General features: G+C 42.4%; 1 protein-coding gene across 5 annotated transcripts in view; it reads right to left on the bottom strand.

The window, feature by feature from the left end:
- Positions 1–15,230, bottom strand: part of LOC147014698 (SPARC-related modular calcium-binding protein 1-like) — a 156,268-nt gene extending 141,038 nt beyond the window's left edge. For 2 of the 5 annotated variants that reach the window (XM_085852835.1, XM_085852836.1), the window contains exons 1-3: positions 14,867–15,212; positions 4,629–4,794; positions 2,138–2,292 (exon numbers count right to left, since the gene is read on the bottom strand). In XM_085852835.1, coding sequence (XP_085708961.1) covers positions 2,138–2,292; positions 4,629–4,794; positions 14,867–14,989 — 444 coding nt within the window. In that variant the 5' untranslated portion in view covers positions 14,990–15,212. Of the gene's footprint in view, positions 1–2,137; positions 2,293–4,628; positions 4,795–14,866 lie in introns of all 5 variants that reach the window. The other 3 variants (XM_085852838.1, XM_085852837.1, XM_085852839.1) reach the window with 2 other exon arrangements.
- Between the last annotated feature and the right edge of the window lie 7,402 nt (positions 15,231–22,632).

Genomic DNA, 22,632 nt, shown 5'->3' with positions numbered 1-22,632 from the left:
CGTCAGATCGGGAATCAAATTCAAACAGCATTTGGAATTGATACTAGCAGATGGGACACCCAGCTTAACGTTTATCCGAGTTCCCCTTTTGACCTGCCTGTGGAATCAACGTCCACTTTCTCTTCAATGTCATTCTTCCCTCCAGGGCTTCAGCATAGTTGCTCACCACCATCTTGGATCATCCCCCATCCAAAACCATGATCTTTTCCACCACCGTGAACCCTCCCCAAGCCCACCTCTTTCCAAGTTTCGAGTTTTTCCTTCCTGAGAGTTTGTGGCTGTATCCTGTCTTGTTCACCCTGTGTGTCCTCTCTGAGCTACCCCTCATTCTTTCCCACATACTTTAGTTGTCCAAGTCTCCCTCTATTTTGCCCTTTCACTCTGCTGTTGGTGTTTCCCCCCTCTTTCTGCTGTTCCTTTTGTTCTCTTGTGTCCTAATCCGTTCAGTGTTCTAGCTCTTCCATTAGCTTTGACTTTGCATCCAAAAAATATTAAATAAAAAAATTCCCAGCATGCAGAGCACCAATCCGACAGTTTATAGTCAGGTCAGGAATCAAACACAGACTAAACGATCAAAGGTGAGTGTGCTACCAGGCCTCCACACCATTGTATCAGACTCTACTACAGATATTCATATTCATATTCTGATGTTCTGCCCAAAAGCAGATTCACTACTGCCAAAGCAGTTTATTGGTAAGGGTGAAACTGGGTAGTTTGCCATCCCTCTCCCAGCACAAACTGGTCCAACACGTGGAACATGTCTTTCAATCCAGACAAATCTCACACTCTCACTATGTCTCTTCAAAAGGACCGTTTACAAAACCCCCCCATCCACTTTCTCAACAATCCTCTGGAAGAAGTCTTTTCTTTCAAGCTTCTAGGTCTCACTATCTGCCATGACCTTTCCTGGGAAAGTCACATTTCCAACCTCGCCTCAAAAGCCAGTCGCCGACTGGGAATCCTCCGTCGTGCTAAGTCCTTCCTCGGCCCTCTTGAGCTCCTGACCACTTACAAAGCTTTTGTCCGTAGCCTGATGGAGTACTGCTCTCCCCTCTGGGCTGGTGCTCCTGCCTCCCACCTTTCTCGGCTTCACGCTGTCGAAACCAGGGCATTTAGGATCATTGGCATCTCCCGCAATGAAGCTGAGTCTTTGGGCCTCTCACTCAATCACCGCAGGTTGGTCGGTGGTCTTTCTGTCTTCTACCGACTCCTCTCCAGCCTTGCCCCCCCCTGCGCTCTCTGCGATTTGTCCCCACCACATTTCCACAGGGCGCTCAAGGTCCGCCAACAACCCCCTTCTGGTAAAACTACCAAAATCACGAATCACTGCTCATCTTCACTCTTTCATTCCTCTTTTTTCCCGCCTTTGGAATAAACTTCCTCACTCTATTCTTTCCCATTCTTCCCTCCAGGCTTTCAAAACAGCTGTTCACCACCACCTCTTATCTTCCCCCATCCAAATCCTCGATCTTTTCTACCCCCGATAATCCACCCAAGCCCACTTCCTTCATTTCTCCTGCTTTCCTTCCTGAAAGTCCCTGAAATGTCCATCTTCTCTTCGCCATGTTCCCCGTCCCATCCCCATCCCTCTCCCTTCCACAGTTCACCTAATGTGTCTGTTCCCCTCTGTTTTGTCCCTTCCACTCCCGCCCCTCTTGTCTCATGCCTCCTTGCTGTGAGTTGTGTGTTAGCTCTCATACGAGCCTCGACCAAGGTATACAAAAAAAAAAAAAAAAAGCAGTAGTTAGGGCAGGAATTTGTAATTTGTTCAGATTGCCGGCATAGCTTGCTCACTCTTCGCAAAGGACACTGTGAGATCTTTAACATCAACCAACTAAAGTCGGCAGACGGGACACCCAGTTTAATGTCCATCCGAGGGATGGAACACACATTGGTGAATCACCCTGCCTGTGAAATACCGGAATGACAGTTTATAGCTTTGTCAGGATTCAAACCAAGGCGAGACGGCTTAGCTGCGAGTGTGCATATTTCTATGCCATCCCGTCTGCACTCTGGAAATATATGGGATCAAATGACATAAATATGCTCAATTACAATATTATGCAGACTCAAACAAAAGCACATTTCCTGTCTTCATAAAAATCACAAGAGAACATAAAAGCAGACATGCGTACACCTTTATTAGGTCCAGATGGCTGTTTTGTCGATATCTGCGCCACGTAGCAACATTCACCTGAGCATACGTCCCGTCGTCTTTGCACTCGGGAATGAAACCGTTCTTGTCTTTTCGCTCCTGTGCCCGAGCCCTGTCCATCTGGCACGTCACAATGGCTGAAACACAATGACACTGCAATTATCACTCTCATATACCTCCTCGAGATTCATCACTCACGGTTCCCATCATGCCTTTTGCACAACGTCATTTCCAACCAAGCATTTTGATGTCTCATTAGAAATCCCATTTAGATAAGAGAGAAGGATCGAGTGTGTACTTTCGAGTGCAGAGAGATTTGATTCGACAAGAGTGCAGAAAGTGCAATAAATCCACACCGTTGCACTTTTGGACGAAACATAAACATCCAGGCTTGATGTTCCAAACAGAAGGGCCTTCAGCTGGGGTTCAAAAGGTTCTAACAGCCGCCAGTTCAAAAGGTTCTCAGAATCAGATACTCAGCACAATAGTCTAAGAAACTTCAACATTTTCATCGAGATACTGGAAAAGTGGGAAAACTACGCGTCATCCTACTACGTCACACTTTTACATCACCTAATTAATATTACGTCACCCTACATCTTGTCCACGTCATACCAGTTACATCATGCCATCAAAAAATTGCCGGATTTTCTTTGGAGATGCTACGCCGCGTCATGGGAAACATGCGTGGAAGACTAGAGGAATGCTTATGCAGAGACGGAGGTCATCTTGAGGATGTGATCTCCAAGAAATAAATGGAATGCTATGTACTTCAAGATGGCATATTTATAATTTGGCAAATACAAAATGTTTATTTAATTACTGAGTTTTTAAAAATCGCCCGTTTCTTTACCCCACCCTATGTAAAAAAAAAATATACATATATCTGTGTATTTATTTATCTGTCACGGAGGAAGTGATCTCACGTTCACTGAAGTGACATCACGTTCGTCACTGAAAGCAAGCAATATCAGTGTTAGCACCATTAGCCTCCCCCACCCCCCACCCCCCACTCAGGAAAGGTGAATTTATTTCATCCAAAACTTTTACAACACGCATCTGAATTTGGGTTGATTGCATGACCATTCCGGTTGTTTTCACAACTATATTGCGAGAGGTAAGGCGTTAGGAATTTTGATTATCAGTAAAAATATATATTTACGGGCGAGTAATTTGACTCGGTCATTTGAAAATTCCGTTATCACTTTGAAAACAAATATATTTCTAAAATAATCATACTTTATTTCTAAAAACAAAAGTAAATCCACATGCCTGTGAGTTATATTATATTTTTTAACAACTGTGCTGTAGACGGTGGTGATGGGGAGAGGAGGGGATGCACTTGGCCCCGTCATTTTTGACTGGCTTTCCCCCTTGTATATGTATATAATACAAAAACGATTTGTTTACCAATTATATATACAGTACTAAAAGAATGAAAAAAAAACAAATGGTGCCATTTATTGGACTACAATGAGTAACTCGTTCAGAGAACATTTTCAATGCCCCCTCATATGACAGGCATTATGTCTTATTAAGCCCTTAAAAGGGAGACTACATATATGACAACTTTAACAGCCCCAATGAATCCCACTTTCTTTTGTGGAGTCATCTGAGAGGAACATTTTTTTTCACAATTTTTTTTTCTTCTCTTTCATTCGTTATCTATCTCTCGAAGGAGAAGTGAATTCTTGCAGAAATTTTTCTGTAAGGCTCACTTGGCTGCGCCTGGATGGGTTTGAGGGTTGTGGAGTAGCGGCGGAAACCCGAATCCTATCCAGGTTCCTCCTGATTACTCCATCTTTGCTCTTTTCTTATTTGGGTTCTTTCTTGGTCTTCCGTTTGATTGGGACTGAATGTTTCACGAACCCGGTTGGCCAAACCTGGCGTTTGCCTGATGGTGATTTGGGCAGGAATTTGCAATTTGTTCATATTCTGGCGACAACTTGCCGAATCTTCGCAAAGGATGCTGTGGGATATTTAACGTCCACCAACTAATGCTAGCAGATGGGACACCTGGCTTCACGTCCACCTGAGGGATGGCACACTTACTGATGCAACGCCGAGCATGCAAAGCACCAATCCGACAGCTTTATTGTCAGGTCGCGAATCAAGCCTAGATTACAAAGCTAAAAAACAAGTGAGCTACCTCCGCACCATCCTGTCGAACATTCCCTCAAAATGGAGGGAGCTTACATCTTCTTCTTCTTCTTTCGGCTGCTCCCGTTAGGGGTCGCCACAGCGGATCATCCGTGTGATCCGCATAGTGATTTGGCACAGGTTTTACGCCGGATGCCCTTCCTGACGCAACCCTGGTCGCCTCTTACGACACAGGGATATGTCCCTCTTACGACACAGGGATATGGAGGGAGCTTACATATGCATGGACTACTCAACTCAGGTATTACTTTTTTCTACCAATCTACAATGCTTTGCACATCGAGCCAATAGGAAAGAGGTGCCACATATATACCTGGACAACGGCCACGGTGAGTGATTTGCAGCAGGGGCTCCTTGCACCTTGCATGCTGGAAAAAGCAGTGCGTCTCATACGTGCGTCCGTTGGAAGCACACACAGGCTTGGCCGCAGTACCGCGGCAGCGGATGTGGCATCTGCTTTCCCTCTGACCGATCTGAATCTGTGAGATTCCATCACGATGTCACAAACAGAGAGAATCAAGCTCGGTGTGGAAGGGAAACAATCACAGAAGGAAACGCACTTCATTTGACTCAAATTAAGGGGATACAGAGAGTGACACAACGTTTCAAGAAGTGGGATACTTCAGGGATTGGTAATGGGACCATTATTATTAATAATTTTTATCATCGATTTGGATAGTGAGGTTAACAGTCAGCTTTCTAAATTTGCAGATGACATAAATATTGGAGGTATGGTAGATAGCCGAGAGGGGGGAAGGGAGGGGTGATCAGATTCAGGAAAGTCCAAATACTTCAATAGATTGACTTATAGATTAGCAAATTCAGTTTAACCTGAATAAATATATGTAAGGTGCTGGGAATGGGGAGAATAATGAAAATAGAGATTACAAAATGCAAGGGGCAGTCTTGGAGCATGTCACACAGGAGAAGGATCTGGGGGTGGTAATAGATATTGGAGCAAGAGGGGTAAGCACATAGCACAGTGCCAGATAACTATTTCCACTCAAGACAGAACGTTAAAGATCCGATTAGTAAAGCTAATAGGGTTTTAGGTTAGATTCGTATGGGAATAAACTATAAATCAAAAGGGGTAGTTTTATACTGTATGGGAATTTAGTGAGGGCCCCATCTGCAACATTGTGTTCAATTTTGGTCACAACATCTGAGGTGGAATATACAGTGCCTCTATAAAGTCTTCACCCCCTTTCAAAATGTTCACCTTTTGTTGCTTTATAACCTGGAATTAAATTACATGAAATCAAAAAATGTTCACTTTATTTATGCATCATAACCCACAACTTCCAAGTGAAAAACAAATTATACAAATTTCAGGAAATTAATTTAAAATACAAAACTAGAATATCTTCATTTGAGAAGTGTCCTCCCCCTTTTAAAAACAATTGTAGCACTCGGAGATTGTAGACCCTCACCAGGACTTGTAGTTTTGTGTGGTGTTTGTTTACTGGTGTGTTATGCAATTAATAAGAGACATAACTAGAACTGCCACTTTATAACTGCTGGCAGTGATGACCGGGTTCCAAGACGTCCCGCTTTGATCAGACACCTGACCCTGATCCATGACGTTTATTATTATTCAATTGAACTTAGAACAGGATTAAAATAAATTTAATTCAAATCAAATGGAAGACTAAATGGGTAAAATCCTGCATTGGAGTAATCAGAAGGATCCCAAATAGTGCAGCAGATAGTAGAAAAATCGTGCAAATTATGATACAAGCATCAAATTTGGCATTTCTGTTCTGCAGGACTTTCTGATCAAATCTGCTCAATTGGCCATTTGAAAATCCAAATTTTGAAAAATTTGAAGAAAAAAAAAAAAAAAACTTCAAAAAAAATTTGAAGTCACAGCTGGCTGAAATTCTTGAAGCGCAAGTGAACATCCCAGACAGAGAACCAAAGGGAGATGCAGTCATCATTGATGGCTCAGCACTTATCAATGCCCTACCTTCACGCACTTCAAAGATATTTGATGACTATGCGAAAGAAAACATCATCCCAAAGGTGGAATCCTATGGTGCCAGGAACGAGAGAGTAGACGTAGTGTTTGATGTGTACAATAAGTCAAGTCTGAAGTCCGAGGCAAGGTCGAAAAGGGGGCAAGGAATCAGAAGAAGAGTGACAGGAACCAGTAAGACCCCAAGTAACTGGAGAAGCTTTCTTCGAGATGACAGCAACAAGACTGAGCTGTTTCACTTCCTTGCAGAAAAGATGTGTAAAGCACAGTCATTGTCACATAAGGAGAAGATGCCATTAGCAACACAAGGAAGTCACTGGATGCTGTGTCTCCATGTTGTCATGAAGAAGCTGACACTCGAATATTTGTACACACCAGGGATGCAACGACGGATGGTAGAAAGTCCATTATCATTAAGGCTAATGACACGGACATACTAGTCATAGCAATATCTGTACTGCCATCCTTAGAGGAACTAAGTCTTGAGAACATGTGGATTGCCTTTGGCTAAGGAGCCAAGGCGCGATGGATTCCAGTCCATGAGGTAGTTTCTGCAATAGGGCCTGAGAAAGCGAGAGGGATCCCATACTTCCATGCGTTCACTGGATGTGACGTCGTGTCTGCCTTCCGCGGTAAAGGGAAGAAAACTGCATGGCAGACTTGGAACGTCTTTGATGATGTTTCTGAAACATTCACCAATCTCAGCCAGCATCCAACATTGATTCGTGATCTTGACTTTTTTGAAGTTTTTTCTATTTTTTTTCAAATTTTTCAAAATTTGGATTTTCAAATGGCCAATCAGGCAGATTTGATTAGAATCCCCTGGAGAACAAATGTGCCAAATTTGATGCTTGTATCATCATTTGCACGATTCCTCTCAAAAATTGCTGTTATCTGCCCCACTAAAACAAGCAAAAAGTAAAGATGAAGTCATCAGGAGGAACCTGGATAGGATTCCCATTTCAGCTGCTACTCCTCTACCCCCAAATCCATCCAGGCACAGCCAAGTGAGCCTTATTCAAAAAAAAAAATCAAAAAGTTCCCAGATCCCCCCCCCCCCCCCCCAAAATAATTCTGCCTGCCAGACCAGGCGTCCAATCAGATTGAAATTTGAAATATGCATTCCACATCAGTACTAGATCATAATTGTGAAGTTTCACATCAATTGATTAAGTGGTTCAAGAGAAAGAATTTTTTAAAGTTTTTTGCTCAATCCAATATGGTTGCCAGACCATGTGATATCAATTATTCGTGAATACCCTGGTGGCCCCAAGACTTGGGGGATATTTGAGTGAAGTTTCTCCTCGATCTATCCAGCCGTTCTGGAGAAGAAGATTTTTTATAGGTTTTAGGGTAAATCCAACATGGCTGCCAAACCATGTAACCTCTGACATCATATATGTAAACCTTTTGTTCCTTATGAATAGACGGTCATAGGTGTAACGTTTCACCTCAATCTGTTGAGCCACATCGGAGAGGAAGATTTTTGAAGTTTTTTTTACAAAACAATATGGCTGTCGAATCGACATCACTGATGACGTCATCAATTTTTTTTCTGTGGAACATTTTATCTCTAGATGACCGTCAAAATTTTCATACTGATCAGATGAAGTGTTCTACATATGCAATTGACATAATGAAGGCACGTATGACATCATCAAAAAAAATCACTTATTCCCCATGAGGAGTACTTGCCATGTGCCAAGTTTAAATTTTTCCCTTGGTACGGTTTCAGAGATACAGAGGTCCAACATTTTTCCGTTTTTCCAAAATAGCTGCTACACCACGTGACCGAAGACATCATAATTATGAATAAAACACTCTGCACAAGTAGTCATTCCGATGGTGAAAATTTTATCTCAATCCGACAAGCAGTTGCGGAGAAAAACACAAGTTCTGTGCGGACAAACAGACAGAGACAGACAGACAGACAAATAAACGGACCCAAATGCAATACCCTCTCCTCCATCAAGGGCAATGAGCTCAGGTGTAAACAATCACCTTCAAAATCACACACCTAATTAGTTAGCTTCCAACTGTGTTAAATTGTAGTGATTCTGATTATTTCAGAATAAAATCAGCTGTTCCTGTCAGTTTCATCTGGTGAATAGTGTATTTCACAGCAAAGACAAAACCATGAGCACCAAGGAGCTTTCAAAAGACCTCCAGGATAAAGTTATGGAAAGGCACAGATCAGGGGATGTATATAAAAATATTTCAAAGGCCTTGAATATCCCTTGGAGCACAGTTAAGACAATCATTAAGAAGTGGAAGGCGTATAGTACCACTAAAACCCTGCCTAGATCAAGCCATCCCTTAAAACTGGATGACCAAACACGGAGGAGTCTGATCGGAGAGGCCACCAAAAGGACACTGGCAACTCTGAAAGAGCTACATGTCTTTATGGCAAAGACTGATCACCATGTGAATGTGACAACAATATCCCAAGCACTCCACAAATCTGGCCTGCACGAAGCCATTACTCAAAAAAGCCCACCTTGAGTCCCATTTGAGGTATGCAAAGAACCACTCCGGAGATTCTAAAGCGATCTGGCAAAACGTTTTTTGGTCTGACGAAACCAAGATGGAACTTTTTGGCCGAAAAGCAAAACGTTACGATTGGCTTAAACCCAACACAGCACATCACCCAAAGAACACCATCCCTACTGTGAAGCATGGTGCTGGTAGCATCATGTCATGGTGATGTTTCTCATCAGCAGGGGCTGGGGTACTTGTATTGTCAGGATAGAAGGGAAAAAGGATGGAGCAAAATACATAAAAATCCAAGGAAAACCTGCTGGCCTCTGCAAGAAAGCTGAAATTGGGATGGAAGTTCACCTTTCAGCAAGACAACGACCTGAAGCACACCATCAAAGCTACACTGGAGTGGCTGAGGGACAAAAAGATAAATGTCCTTGAGTGGCCCAGTCAAAGTCCAGACTTAAGTCCAATCGAAAATCCGTGCCATGACTTGAAGATTGCTGTTCATCAAGGTTCTCCACGCAACTTGACTGAGCTTGACTAGTTTTGTGCAGAAGAAAAGGTAAATATTGCCCAATCAAGACGTGAAAAGTTGGTAGAAACCTATCTCAACAAACTCACAGCTGTAATTGCTGTCAAAGGTGCTTCCACCAAGAACTAACTCAGGGGGGTGGGCACTTGTCCAACCAAGTTATTCTGGTTTTGTATTTGTAATTAATTTTCTGAAATTTGTGGAATTCGTTTTTCACTTGGAAGTTGTGGGTTATGATGTATAAACAAAGGTGGAAAAAGTGTGCTTTAATGCTAAGCGAGGTGTGATGCATCAAGCTAAGAAAGGTGTGACGCAGGGGTACCAGGCTGGAGAAGAGAGCAGTACTCCATCAAGCTGTAGATGAATGCCTTGTGGGTGGATCGGAGTTAATTTGTGCCAAGAAAGGACTCTGTATGACAGAGGATGCTCAGTCGGCGGCTGGCTTTGCAGGCCAACTTTGAAATGTGGTTTGCCCAAGAAAGAGCATGGCTGATAGACCCAAACATTTAAGTGACTAAACTTCTTCAACAGTATTGTTAAGAAGTTAGATGGGAGGGTTTCCCTGTTGGAGAGATAGAGACAGAGACAGAGAGAGATTTGTTTGAGTTGAAAGACATATTCCAAGTGTTTGATGAGCTTGTGATTTTTTTTCAAGGTCTGGAGAGAGAAGAGGCTGCAGTCTGCCTGTCTGAAGGATGAGAGGTGTCATGGCAGAGGGTGGAGTCATCAGCAAATAGATAAAGAGGATTTTCCAGAGAGTCAAATAGATCATTGATGAAGATCAGGGATCGGACTGAGCCCAGAACGCTTCCTTGGGGCACTCTAGCCTTGACAGGGAGAGGAGCTGAAAGGATCCTGTTGAGTGCCACACATTGGCTGCAAGAGTAGAGGAAGTCAGTAAGTCATGTGTGAAGTTGGCCTTGGATGTCATTGGCAAAGAGTTTGGAGTGCAATGCAGGATGCCAGACTGTATCAAAAGCTCGAGATACGTCACGAAAGATGGCCCAGATCTCATGCCTAACATTGTGGGCCTCCATCCATTGTTGGAAGAGTAGAAGCAGCATGTTCAAGGTAGAATGACCTGGTCTGAAACCAAATCGATGATCTGAGACGAGGTTTTTTGAGAAAAGGAAGGATTTCCTATCAACTGTGATGATGGATTTCATGACCTTGCTGATGATTAGAAATAAGCTGTTGGGCCTGTAGTTAAGGGGATCAGTTTTTGTACCTTTTTAAGATAATGCAGTGATGTTGGCTGATTTCCAAACAGATGGAAGATGACCTTCAGGCAAATGACAGGTTAAAAGAGCAGAGAAAGGATGTGCAAGAGCAGCAGAGCAGGTTTTTAGGGCATGTGAGCTGATGTGTAACGGTCCAGTTGCAGAATCAAAGTCGAGGATTGCAAGAAACTTCTCCACATTCTCATGTGAAAAAAAGACAGAGTCCAGTAGCAGTTGGGTATGACTGTTTATGGTGGATACAGAGACTGAAGGGTTGGGAACACAACATTTGGAAGCAAGAGGGAAGGGATGCAGGGAAGCATGCACCAAAGCGAGACTTAATGCACCACCAGGTTTTAGAAGAGGGAGACAAGTTTGGAAATTAAATCTTGAGAGTGGACAGATGTTGTTTTCTGGCTCTCGTGAGAATGAACACACACTTGTCGCAGGATTCGTGGAATGATCTGAGATTGCCAATGGTCAGGTTTGCCTTCCAGGAAGTGAAGACAAGTTGTTTCAGAGAAACTGCCTCACCACAGGATTCAGTATACCATGGGTGGGAAGAAGGGTGGTAAAATGGAAGACGAGATGGGATGAATCTGTGCATGAGAAAGAGAGCAGGTTTGTGGATAGGAATTCCCAGGCTGAGTTAACATCAGGGTCAGTAGATATGGGAGACCAGTCCTGAAGAGAGATGGCTCCTTAAAGTCCCTGTCAATCTGCCTGAGTGAACTGTCAGACTCACCGGTGCTGAGGCAGCTCACTGAGAATAGCCAGAGAGATGTTGACTTTCACAAGCATATGACCAGATGACCCGATTGGAGCAAAAGAAGACAAGCATTGGCAATGGAGGGATACATGGACATTGGTAGGACTGGTATAGGTAGATGGAGTATGGATGGGTGATTGTGGTGTTGATGTAGCACAAGCATAATAGGCCAAATGGCCTCCTAATTTGATAAAGTTCCTTGTGTCTATCCTTCCTTATGTATAAGGATATAATGTAGATACAAAAAAGGTATAAATTGGATGGGTAGTGCCTGCAACATCACACCTTGATTACCTACATTTCATGCAATGTCATCCGAAACGATCATCTCAGATGAATGAAGAATTTGATTTCATTTGTTCAGATAGTTTGAATTGTCGGATTGTAGGAAGGAAGGATGGATAACATCAAGGTAAATCATATTCCGATACGTTGATGAAAACGGACAGTGCAAAAACGTTAAAAACAAACGTTTTCACTTAGTTGATGCACAATGACATTGAATGGCTTACACATCATTCACAAGTTGCATCACCGTTTACTAATTCCAATACCCGAATCAGATCATACATCGGAGTATGCTTCTGAAATGATTCCCGAACCTTCCAAACTTCACGTGCAACTGTTTTGTGTGAATGTCACTGTGTGGTCATAAAATGTTAAATCAACAACCACTCCATTGAATGGTGACCACAAATCTGTACCAACAGAAGTCACGAATTTGAGTAAAAAAAATCGTCTCATAATTGCTGAATTCGCAAAGATAAGAAAGGAAATTTAAAACATACCACTCAGGTTAAAAAGGCTGATAGAGGTTAACATTAAATTACTTCTTTAAAAAAAAAATCATTTATTAATCTATGGCCTTGACCTATGGCCTTGAAAATCTATGGCATAGTCATGGCCAGAAAATTACAGAATTCGCTACGACGTAACAACTCCATCAATTTCAATGAGTCGTGAGGTTCTACATCAGAAGGTATGTGTACAATAAAGACGATGTCATTCGATAAACAATGTGTCAGAAGTGCAAGGACCTAAGTGACGTCACAAGGACCACAATGGTGAACGATGTTGGACACGATGATGAACACAATGGTGAGCTTGGCATGACCCTGGCAGGCAAGAGGCGGAGACCATGAAGATGTTTCAAAACGTACCATCTGGTTCTCGCAAAATGATGTCACGCTTCCTTGTTGATTGTTCCTGAAGTTAAACTCTTCGAGACAATTGTTGAGCAGGACATTCGAGAACAGGGCATTAGCAGAGATGAATTACCGCACATATGATACATCACTATGACGTCATATCAATTTTTATGACGTCATTCCTATTTTTTGACATTTTTGTTTCACAGCCCAGAGTTTTCATCGGATCTTCGTAAAACTTGCCATGTATATGCAGAAAGCCCACGCGCAGGCAGTAACCATCTCCGATTTTGGAAATTCTTCCTAGAAAAAAAGTTGACGTCATAATATCGCCGCTAATGGAAATCGCCGATACCATTATCTCTGAAACTAGGCAAGCCGTTTGAATTTTGTTTGCGGGAATCAAGCCGGGCATTAGCACAGATAATTTATCACAAACCTGATACATCACAATGACGTCATATTCGTTTTTATGACGTCATCATTAAAAGGACGAGGATCTTAGCTCATTTGAGCATGTTTAATGGGGTGGTGTTATTGCCGAAGGTGAGGACACTGCATCAATGGCCCGGCCATGCCTCCCTCGTGATGCAACCAGCAAATCGAAATCACGTGGTCAATCTCACGCTTTGTCCGCACAGATTTCATATCTCAACACCAAACAGAATTTAATTCATGTCAATCACTTGCCGACACACTCAATAAAATGGTACAATCATCGTGGCATGAAGTGCAAGCCATGATATCAGTGGTGGCGCAGCTGGCAAATAAGGAGTGAAACAAAAGTTTACGTTATCCAGAAAACTTGTCACATTCTCATAACTTCATTGCACTAAACACGTGAAATGCTCCGGTGCCTCCAGATTACCGTTTCATTCCATGTTTATAAGTATTCATCCACCGGTTCTCTCCTCGTTTACAAACTTTCCTGCCAACTGAGGACCAGAATTATCTGAAATAACTTCATCACTATTCTTTAAAATGCTTAAAAATTAAGTTACTCTACCTACTCAAAAATATCTGCAAGCTATTTGGCAAGCCTTCCTTGGTATGTGTGATTTTAACGAACAACAACAATGATGATGATGTCGGCAGGCGGGGTGGAGGGGGAGAGAGAGGGTTACCCCCAAATCGAGAACTTGTGAGAGCAACCGTATTCTCAGCAGACTATAAGGCAAGCGGTTTAGAGTCAAATGAATTATATTTGGTACAATGCCATCCATTTTCACCCTGCCATTCCGTATGATCGCTCATGAGAACAAGAAAACTTCCAGACCCCTTGTGACGATGGCGAACAGATGCATCAAATGTATTCACGTTGGGAACCCCTCGTGTCAGTGAGTGGGATGCAAGCCAGGAATTAAAGCAGAAGCGAGCTGCTTAATGTATTGATAAAGTTAAACTCCTGCGCAACGCTTCCAAAAGGCCTTATATATTTAGCACAATGCTTCTAAGTGATCAGGTGCACAAACACTCACCTCCGTTTGGAACACGCGTGTACAGGTGTTCAGTGTATACGCTCGACTGCGCGTTAACAATATGAATAAATTTCTTGAATATTCTATTCGGAATCGCAATTTAATCTTAATCTAGAGGGGAGAGGCGGAGGGAAAGGGACTCTTACGGGGTCAAAACGTCTGAGCGAACGTGAGCATTTACGTTTTGGGTTAAAAACAAAAAAAACTTACAGGTTCCAGGATTTGGGCCAAATTTATAGGTCCCTACGACGGGGAGACATGAACTCACACATGGTTGTTTGCTTATCGAATTGAATTGCGTGATGGAGCGATCCGGCCGGACAAGACAAAAAGGAGGCTTCGAGTCAACATGCAGGATCGGATGGCGATGGGGGAGATCGCCCTACCGGGGAATGCGCGGGTCACCACGCGGTGCAAATTGAGGTCTGGAGCCGTTTCGGCAGCGCACACGTTAATTAACACACTGCTGGCGCGGCGCCTCGGAACGCACAGGTAATTCGCATGATGCAGGTAACAGGCTGTTTGGAACCCCGCAGACGCTGTTCTCCCCCGAGGTACACCCGGGATAACCTCTTATTTTTTCGGGAACCGGCGACAGACAGTCTCCGTGTGCCCGGCCTGGTCACATTACTTTAAGTGTGTGGTTGGTCATACGGAGCAGACGCGGTTTTGTGGCTCGGACTGAACCGCAGCGGAAATCGAGCGCTCATAACCCTCCATAAGCGCATTACTACCCCTGATGGAAATGCTCGAATTTTGTAAAACGTTTGTGTGAATATGAACGAGGGGGTTCTAAATGGCAAGAGAAAAAAAAAACCAGGATGTACACAAAGCACTCACAGGGACACCGAAAGTGAGCTCAAAAGGACCATCAAGCGGCAACGCCGCAAGTTCAAACAAAAAGTAAACTTTGTGGAGTTCGACGCAGAAAAGTGTCAATTTGCTTACCCGAGCGGCTGCTGGCTGGGGAGACAAGGCGAAGGGGGTCAGAGGGACGCACGACGCCGCTTGCAGTGCGAGTAACGCACCGTGAAACTGCATCATCATCATCATCATCATCGTCATCATCATCGTCCTTGAGAGCAGCCGAGAATCAAAATGTTTGGGAAGTCGTGGGAAAGTGTGACGCGCGTAAGGGACGCATCCGCGTGCGCAACAACGACGGTTTAGCGCATCACGAAACGCTATTCGACGATGTGACTCCGTACAACGTTTGATGGACACTTTTAACGCGCTCTTGTCCACGCTGCTTACCCATGGGATGTGAAAGAGCCTTCTTTAGTATATGTTCCACTTCCCTGGCCTCGCCTCCGAAGCTGGATTGGGCTGGGGGGGGGGTGCAGGGGTCGGGGTGGGGGTGGGGGTGGGGGTGGCAGAAGCATGAAGTCAACGTTAAACGTTATTTGTTTATTTATTTACACTACGTGTTATATGACCCCAATCACCTTCTCCCCCTCCTCCCCTTCTTTCACCACCGTCTCATTATTTGCAACTTCTCACCAAATCTCAGACCCCCACCGATTGCCACGTGAGTTCACACTTCGTCCTCCAACGGGGGTTTCAGCGGCACGCGCCGTGTCCTAATCTTACCAAGTCACAGTCGATCATTCCAATGTCCAACTCACACTATTCCGGTGTATATCATGCGGTTACAATCGAGCCATAAAAGTCCTTGAGACAGATGGCCGTCTTTGTAATAACTCACGGATTTGGGCAGGTCCAGCCTGCTCGCAATTCCTGCCAATCTCGACGCCTGTTATCAGGAAATTTTTCCATCTTGGAGTTCTCTTTCCTTTGCCAAAATAGATCAAGTGATAAATAATAGGATGTCAAAGAGGAACTTTGCAGTGGCATCAGGAACTATTATAATGTCATCCCCCCACAAGATGATCGAAGGAGCATGACCATGCTCAATTCACAGACATGTTATTCAAGATCAGGTGTAACTCTCCAAATGGCACAGGCTGAATCATCATCCCATTACACAGTTCAATGCACAGTCCAAACGATCACGGCTAATAATGTATCACATCAATGGTAGTCGGTATGCGGTGAAGCTCCACGTTTCCAAACGTCGTCATCAGGGGCAACGCAATAGATCTCCAACTCTGAAAACCTTCCATTGAAAACCCATGAATGTCCAATCATGAAAATTTCAGCCAGAGCTGGGTTCCATTGACAGTAGGGAAAAGGTGGGAAAACCAAGGAAGGTGTGTGTGTTATTTGCACACCCAGAGGGCCTCATAGACCACCACGAAATGGCGATGGTTATCAATTTGGTCAGAGTGCTGGATTACTGATGATAACTACCTTACTCTTCATCAAAACATTATTTGGAGCATTTAACACCGAAACCTCATTCAAACCTATCCAATGTCAACAACCGTCTCAGCCTCAAACTCAACTATCCATCTCTGTATGTATTGAGTCATTCAATATCAGGTGCTCATAAATTGTTTATTCATTTAATCTCATGTCCGTTCATTTCCCTCCAGATGTGTGAATTGCTGGACCTCCCCCTTAACGACATATATACATACAGTATACATAATTCTTAGGCATTCAAGCATGCTGCAAACCACCATAACATGGTCGCATATTTGTCCGGAATCTGTCGAAATCTTCATCCTTCCTCTGGTGACAGTCATAGCATGTAGAGGTTATTGCAAAGGTTGTTAACAAGTTCAACTTTCGAAAAAGTGCTTAATAATTATCTCAGAAACTCCAAAACCTTCGAATCACACTTTTCACCTCCGTGTGGGGAACTTACAACATCATGTACATGAAGTCACATGGTACTAACTGGTCATATGGTCCGAATGAATCATTGAGCGAGTTGCGATTGGGACATACAAACCACCTACGCCTCTGTCTGTCATCCGTTGGTGTGTCTGTCACGAGAGTGTGGATATTAATCGACCCGATGGTAGATCCGAAACGTTATTTTTCCATCTAATTTAGTTTTACTCATTAATTTCTTTAAAACGGTTGGACCTGCTGATTACACCAGGGGATGATGGAGTGATGTGGTCCTCTTAAGGACTATTTTGATTCAAACCTACTCTGGGCTAGATCTTCTTATTCTTGCGTATGGCAGATTGGCTATCATTTTCCGGGTAGCTATCATTTTGTTGGGGCACGAGCATGGCTGTGCCACTGATGCTGTTTCGCTTTCCCAATATGCTGATGCTCATTTCACCAACCTCAGAAGGATGACAGGCTGAATCAACCCTTCCTGGTGTTAATTCAGCAGCCAAGGTGGCTCGGACTCAGGACGCTGAGACCCCAAACCAGCCACCACCAAGCTTTTCTGGGCTAGATGAGCTACCCTCGTTGTTGTATCATTTTATTTACATGAACATACACATGTTCGCTCGACCCAAAATAAAACACACCACCATGAAACATCCAGATATATACATTTATGGCCACTGATTCCTTGAGGTATCATATTCCCTTTTGGTCTGTATTACATCGTTTACTAGTCTGATGTTTCTCAATGTTATATATGATGCTCAAATAAACCGGTTTTACAAACACAATAATGACTTGGTCGAGACTCAAGACAATCATAAAATTGATTTGTCAGCGTACTCAGTAGCCATTCACAGTTTTCAGAAGACTATCAATTTGTACTTTTGACACGTTCGTACACGTTACCTTTTGGTGGTTTAGACCAGAGCATTTTGTATTAATTAGGCGAGTCATGATAAAAGAAGCATGTGAAGATGTCCACATCTAACACACTCAAAAATCTGCCAGTTTGTGTACGTAATAAGTAGATAACCTCTAACCTAATTTCTGTAAGTTTTCTGTCCCTAAAACTATATCCAAAACTTCTGATGGGGAAAATATCTCAAAGTTAATAGGCATCACACAATTATGGAATGTCCATTTATTCTAAATTGGTTCGAAAAGCATATTGAAGGAAACTTTTCATCAGAGTTTGCTTCCTTTATTATTATTATTGTTCATTATAATTCTAATTATCATTACTACTATTATTATTATCATTAGCATTCTTATAGTACTACATGGTTTAATCTCTAACATAATTCAAGTAAGGAAGGGATTAGCCAGGCCTCAAATGTTCCCAAATACAGACAGCTTGTGAAACACCCATTAAACTTTGACTGACAGTTCCACCACATGGCCACCCGTTCAATGGGAGAAAAAGGTTCAGAAGAGGCAATTCAACTTGGAAGTAACTGCTTCAAGCAATTGTAACCATGCCAAGATATCTCATCGATCAAATAGAAGTGTTACACCTGACGTCACAATCAAAATTAACCTGACAAAGAATTCAATATTACTGCAATTACTTTTGTTTCTCTTTACAAGATCGAGGCTCACGGAAGGGTAAGGTGATGGAGAGTACGAACGGAGAATGTGACAGTGGGGCAACACTTGGACACAATAAGTCAAGGAATAAATGAACATGGAGAGAGGGGAGAGAGAGAGAGAGAGAGAGAGAGAGAGAGAGAGAGAGAGAGAGAGAGAGAGAGAGAGAGAGAGAGAGAGAGAGAGAGAGAGAGAGAGAGAGAGAGAGAGAGAGAGAGAGAGAGAGAGAGAGAGAGAGAGAGAGACAGAGAGAGAGAGAGAGAGAGAGAGAGACAGAGAGAGAGGAGAGGAGGGAGAGAGAGGAGAGAGGGGGGGAGAGGAGGGCACTGCAACCTGTATGTAAGAATGATGAGTTCGGTCGAGTTAATTCGGATTTAAAAAAAAAAAAAAATTGTACATAGGGATATGACAATTGACATGAGATGGCCATGTGCCAATTTATTCAACCCCTGCATGGAAGAAGAGGATTGACCAGCCATAGAAAGGCGGTTCCACAAACGGGAGAAAAGAGGAACAAAGGAGTTTAGGTGTCCAATCAGCCGAGATTTTTGGAAGTTAAGATGAAGTTCAGGTAAAGTTACTTGACGCAACTGGATACTGGGTGTAGTGAAAGGAGGGTTGGAGGGCTGAGGGCTGAGAAAACAGAGGGAGACAGACCAGATGAGACAGGGTAAAAATAAAACAGAGGCCACCAAAATAACGGTGACACTACGAAGAAGCAGGCACTCTTCATAATTTTGAGTTTTGAATCCACATATCGTATCATGATGTTAAACAGATTCCACCTTATGCAATGGGAAGGGTTTATGAGGAGGGAAGATGGGTTTAATGTTGGCTGTCCCATTTAATTACAGACACTGTTGGAGAATATATATATATATATATATATATATATATATATATATATATATATATATATATATATATATATATATATATATATGTATATATATACACACACACAGAGACAGAGAGACAGAGAGAGAGACTGTTCTATATTCAGTAATTCAAAGGGATCTAAAAATCTAAAGCATTGAAGGACTTTACTAAAAAGAAAGCTATGATTAAAATAGCTCAGAATCTTTAACCTCTCAGTGAATATTCCTAACACAGAACTTTGTGGAGCTACCTCAGTTGTTACAGATGAAGAAGGGGTATAAATTATTGCAATCAAAACATCTCATATTGTTTTGATGTCAATCAAATCAAAACATCTCATATTGTTTTGATGTCAATCAAATCAAAACATCTCATATTGCAATCAAAACAAACATCTCACAGATGATCAAAACATCAAAACATTACGTTTAATGTTGGACGAAGTGCTCAATGAGTGCAGCATCTCCTATCGCATTACATGAGAGTTTTGTTCCGATCACTTTCCATTCATAATCTACCCCAGACCAGGACCAGACAACTCAAAGGTAAGCAGGCTACTGATGAGCTGTCATGCCTCTAAAAATGTCCCCTAGGATTTTCAAAAAATCACCGACTTGAACTTGGGCAATTCCAACAGTCAAGTGATTAATCAAGGCAGAAGTTCCTAAAGACCCGCAGAGCATTAATCACTCCGAGAGTGTCCTGATGTCTTTAGCAGACGCACGCTTCAGGGTCGAGTGTATCTTCGTCTTCCATCGGAAAACATCGCCACCTACCGATAAACTTGCAAAATCACGTGCTCCGTGTTTGACATTCTGGAAAGATGTTTCATACGATATTGAAAAAAAATCAATGGAAAGCATCAAGAAGCTGTGTGCTCTGGTGCCGGCAGGGGGCACTGTATGGTAGAGCATGGCATCCTTTTGAAGAGGATGTTAAGTTGAATGTGCTATTTATCTGCATTCAATTGGGAAAATAACGAATTAGCTCAGAACTTTGGTAAAAATAATCATTTCCTACCTTCCAACTTCACTTCATGATGACAGAGTGGGTTCTATACGTAGGCACCGAGAACAATTGGAGATATATGGGGTACAGGGATATTGGCAGGACTTCAAGGTAGCTTGGATGTGGATGAGAGACGGATTCTGGGGTTGGTGTAGCGCAGACATGATGGGCCGAATGGCATTCTCCTGCATCACAGTTCCTTGTTATTCCTTGTTTATCCCATCAATGCCATGAGTGAATGAGTCTCTATGTGTCACAAAGTTATTGACAACCAAGACGGTAAGCGAATCATCCAAAGCCGGTAAAAATGCTCGTGGACAGGACATGCTACGTGTTTATCTTTGTTGTTCCAAACGGAATAAGCCATCAACTTGTCATGCAGCAACTGAGCCGACACTGATTAATGACGGAGGGGCAACATTGCAAATGGCAGAAGGCCTGAGGGTCGTTAATCAAAACCAATGGCTTTTTGTCACCGTGGGCAATCGACTATACATCGAATTAATATGTTATTATTACCTTCGCAAACTTTGTTGCGAAGGTTATGTTTTGATCGCTGTGTATTTATTTATTTATTTATTTGTGAATATGTGTGTTTGTTTGTTATCTTGCCAAAACGAAGTTTTTGCAAGATATGTTAGTCAGCTTGTATGTTTTTTTTTGTTTGTTTGTTTGTTTGTCTGTAATCACGTATAAAAAATTCTGCAGAGCACAGTTATCATTGGAAATTTTTGTAACTTCGCATATCAGAGGCCCATAGAGGTCCCTTTCAGCGCACAAAATTTTGAAGGTCAAGGTCAAAGGTCAAGGTCACTTTGTCGCAAATCAGGGGAGTCGACGAAACCTTTATTTTTTGAGCAATTTTGATCGGATCGTCTTCAAACTTCATGGGAATATACTTCATGGTCTGGTGCTCAGCTGATTAATTTTTGGTGGCGATTGGCCTTGACCTTCATGGTTAGCGCCTGAGGTCAAACATATTTGACCCCAAGGTCAAATTTTCAAGTTTTAGGAACCATATCGTGTAGTACCTCAAATTGAACACCTCGATGAGTGCTTTCTCGATATGTCAAGCTTGAGACATTATGACGTCATTTGGTGAATTATCCAATGTTATCCAAGTTATCCAATGTTGTGGTGGTTGTGGTGGTGACGTTATGAGGCAAACGCATATTTTTCATGGTTGCTCTGTAGACCGATTCTCATCGGAATCTCTCGAACAGCTCTGTTCACCTCAGTGTGACCTTAAAGAAGTCACACGTGGTCACCTTTTGGCAAGATACGGGTCACCCTGCGGGTGACATTGGTTTATTTTTATTTGTTTGTTTGTTATTCGCATAACTCCAAAAGTAATGAACTGAATCGCAGCAAATTTGGTGGGATGATTGGTTATTATCCGAGGACCATTTGATTAGATTTTGGGAGCGATCGGGTCAAAGGTCAAGGTCATGAAAAGGTCAAAATCGTCTTTTTACCATAGCGCGGTCAATTTGTATCCAATTTGCATGCAACTAATGCCAAAATGTTCAGAATTCAATGCCCCATCTCGTGATATGTGACATGACACAATGACACAATAACCTTTATTAGCGGTTGGGAGTCAAAGGTCAGGGGGGGGGCGGTCATGACATTGCAAAATGTGCGGTTTTAGTCACAACACGGTCAATTCTTATCCGATTTGCATGAAACCAACACCAAAATGTTGACTGTTCTGTTCCCCACACTCTAATACCAATTACAAAATTAAGACTACAAACGTCAAGGTCGAGGACATGAAAAGGTCAAAATCGTCATTTTGCCATAGTGCGGTCGATTTTTATCCAATTTGCATGCAACCAATGCCAAAATGTTGTGAATTCAATGCCCAATCTTGTGATATACGATATGACACAATGACGTCATTACCTTTGTTAGCGGTTTGGGTCAAAGGTCAGGGGGGTCAACGACCTTTATTATCATAACGCGGTCAATTCTTATACAATTTGCATGTAAGTAGATTCAAAATGTTTAGAATTCAATTCCCTATCCTGTGATGTGTAATATTTGATTTCTTATAATGTGACCAGTTGTCATCAGATTGACTTAACACCGACACCCAAAAAGGTCAGGGAGTTCATACAGAAATTGCACAATGTACGTGAATCAGTGTCAAACAGCAGTAAATTTAATGTTTTTAAGCCATCATAACACATATGAGATGGCAGATGTGGTATGGGATTAAATACCCCCACAATCAACGGTTTCTGGGGGGGGGGCAAAATGTAGCGTTGGCGAAGGTATGCGCTCTACTGAGTGCCCGTTCTAGTTATCCAATGTTGTGGTGGGCAACTGCATTGCAATGTCAATTTCATTTTCAGATTCGATATAGATATATATATATATATATATATATATATATATATATATATATATATATATATATATATATATATATATATATATATATATATATATATATATATATATACATATATATAATGATTGCA

The sequence above is a fragment of the Eptatretus burgeri genome, chromosome 13, assembly GCF_056783735.1.
Source record: "Eptatretus burgeri isolate ZD-2024b chromosome 13, Ebu_testis_v1, whole genome shotgun sequence".
Classification (NCBI taxonomy): domain Eukaryota; kingdom Metazoa; phylum Chordata; class Myxini; order Myxiniformes; family Myxinidae; genus Eptatretus; species Eptatretus burgeri.
The sequence above is the reverse complement of the archived record's forward strand: the minus strand, read 5'-3'. Positions and strand labels throughout refer to the sequence as shown.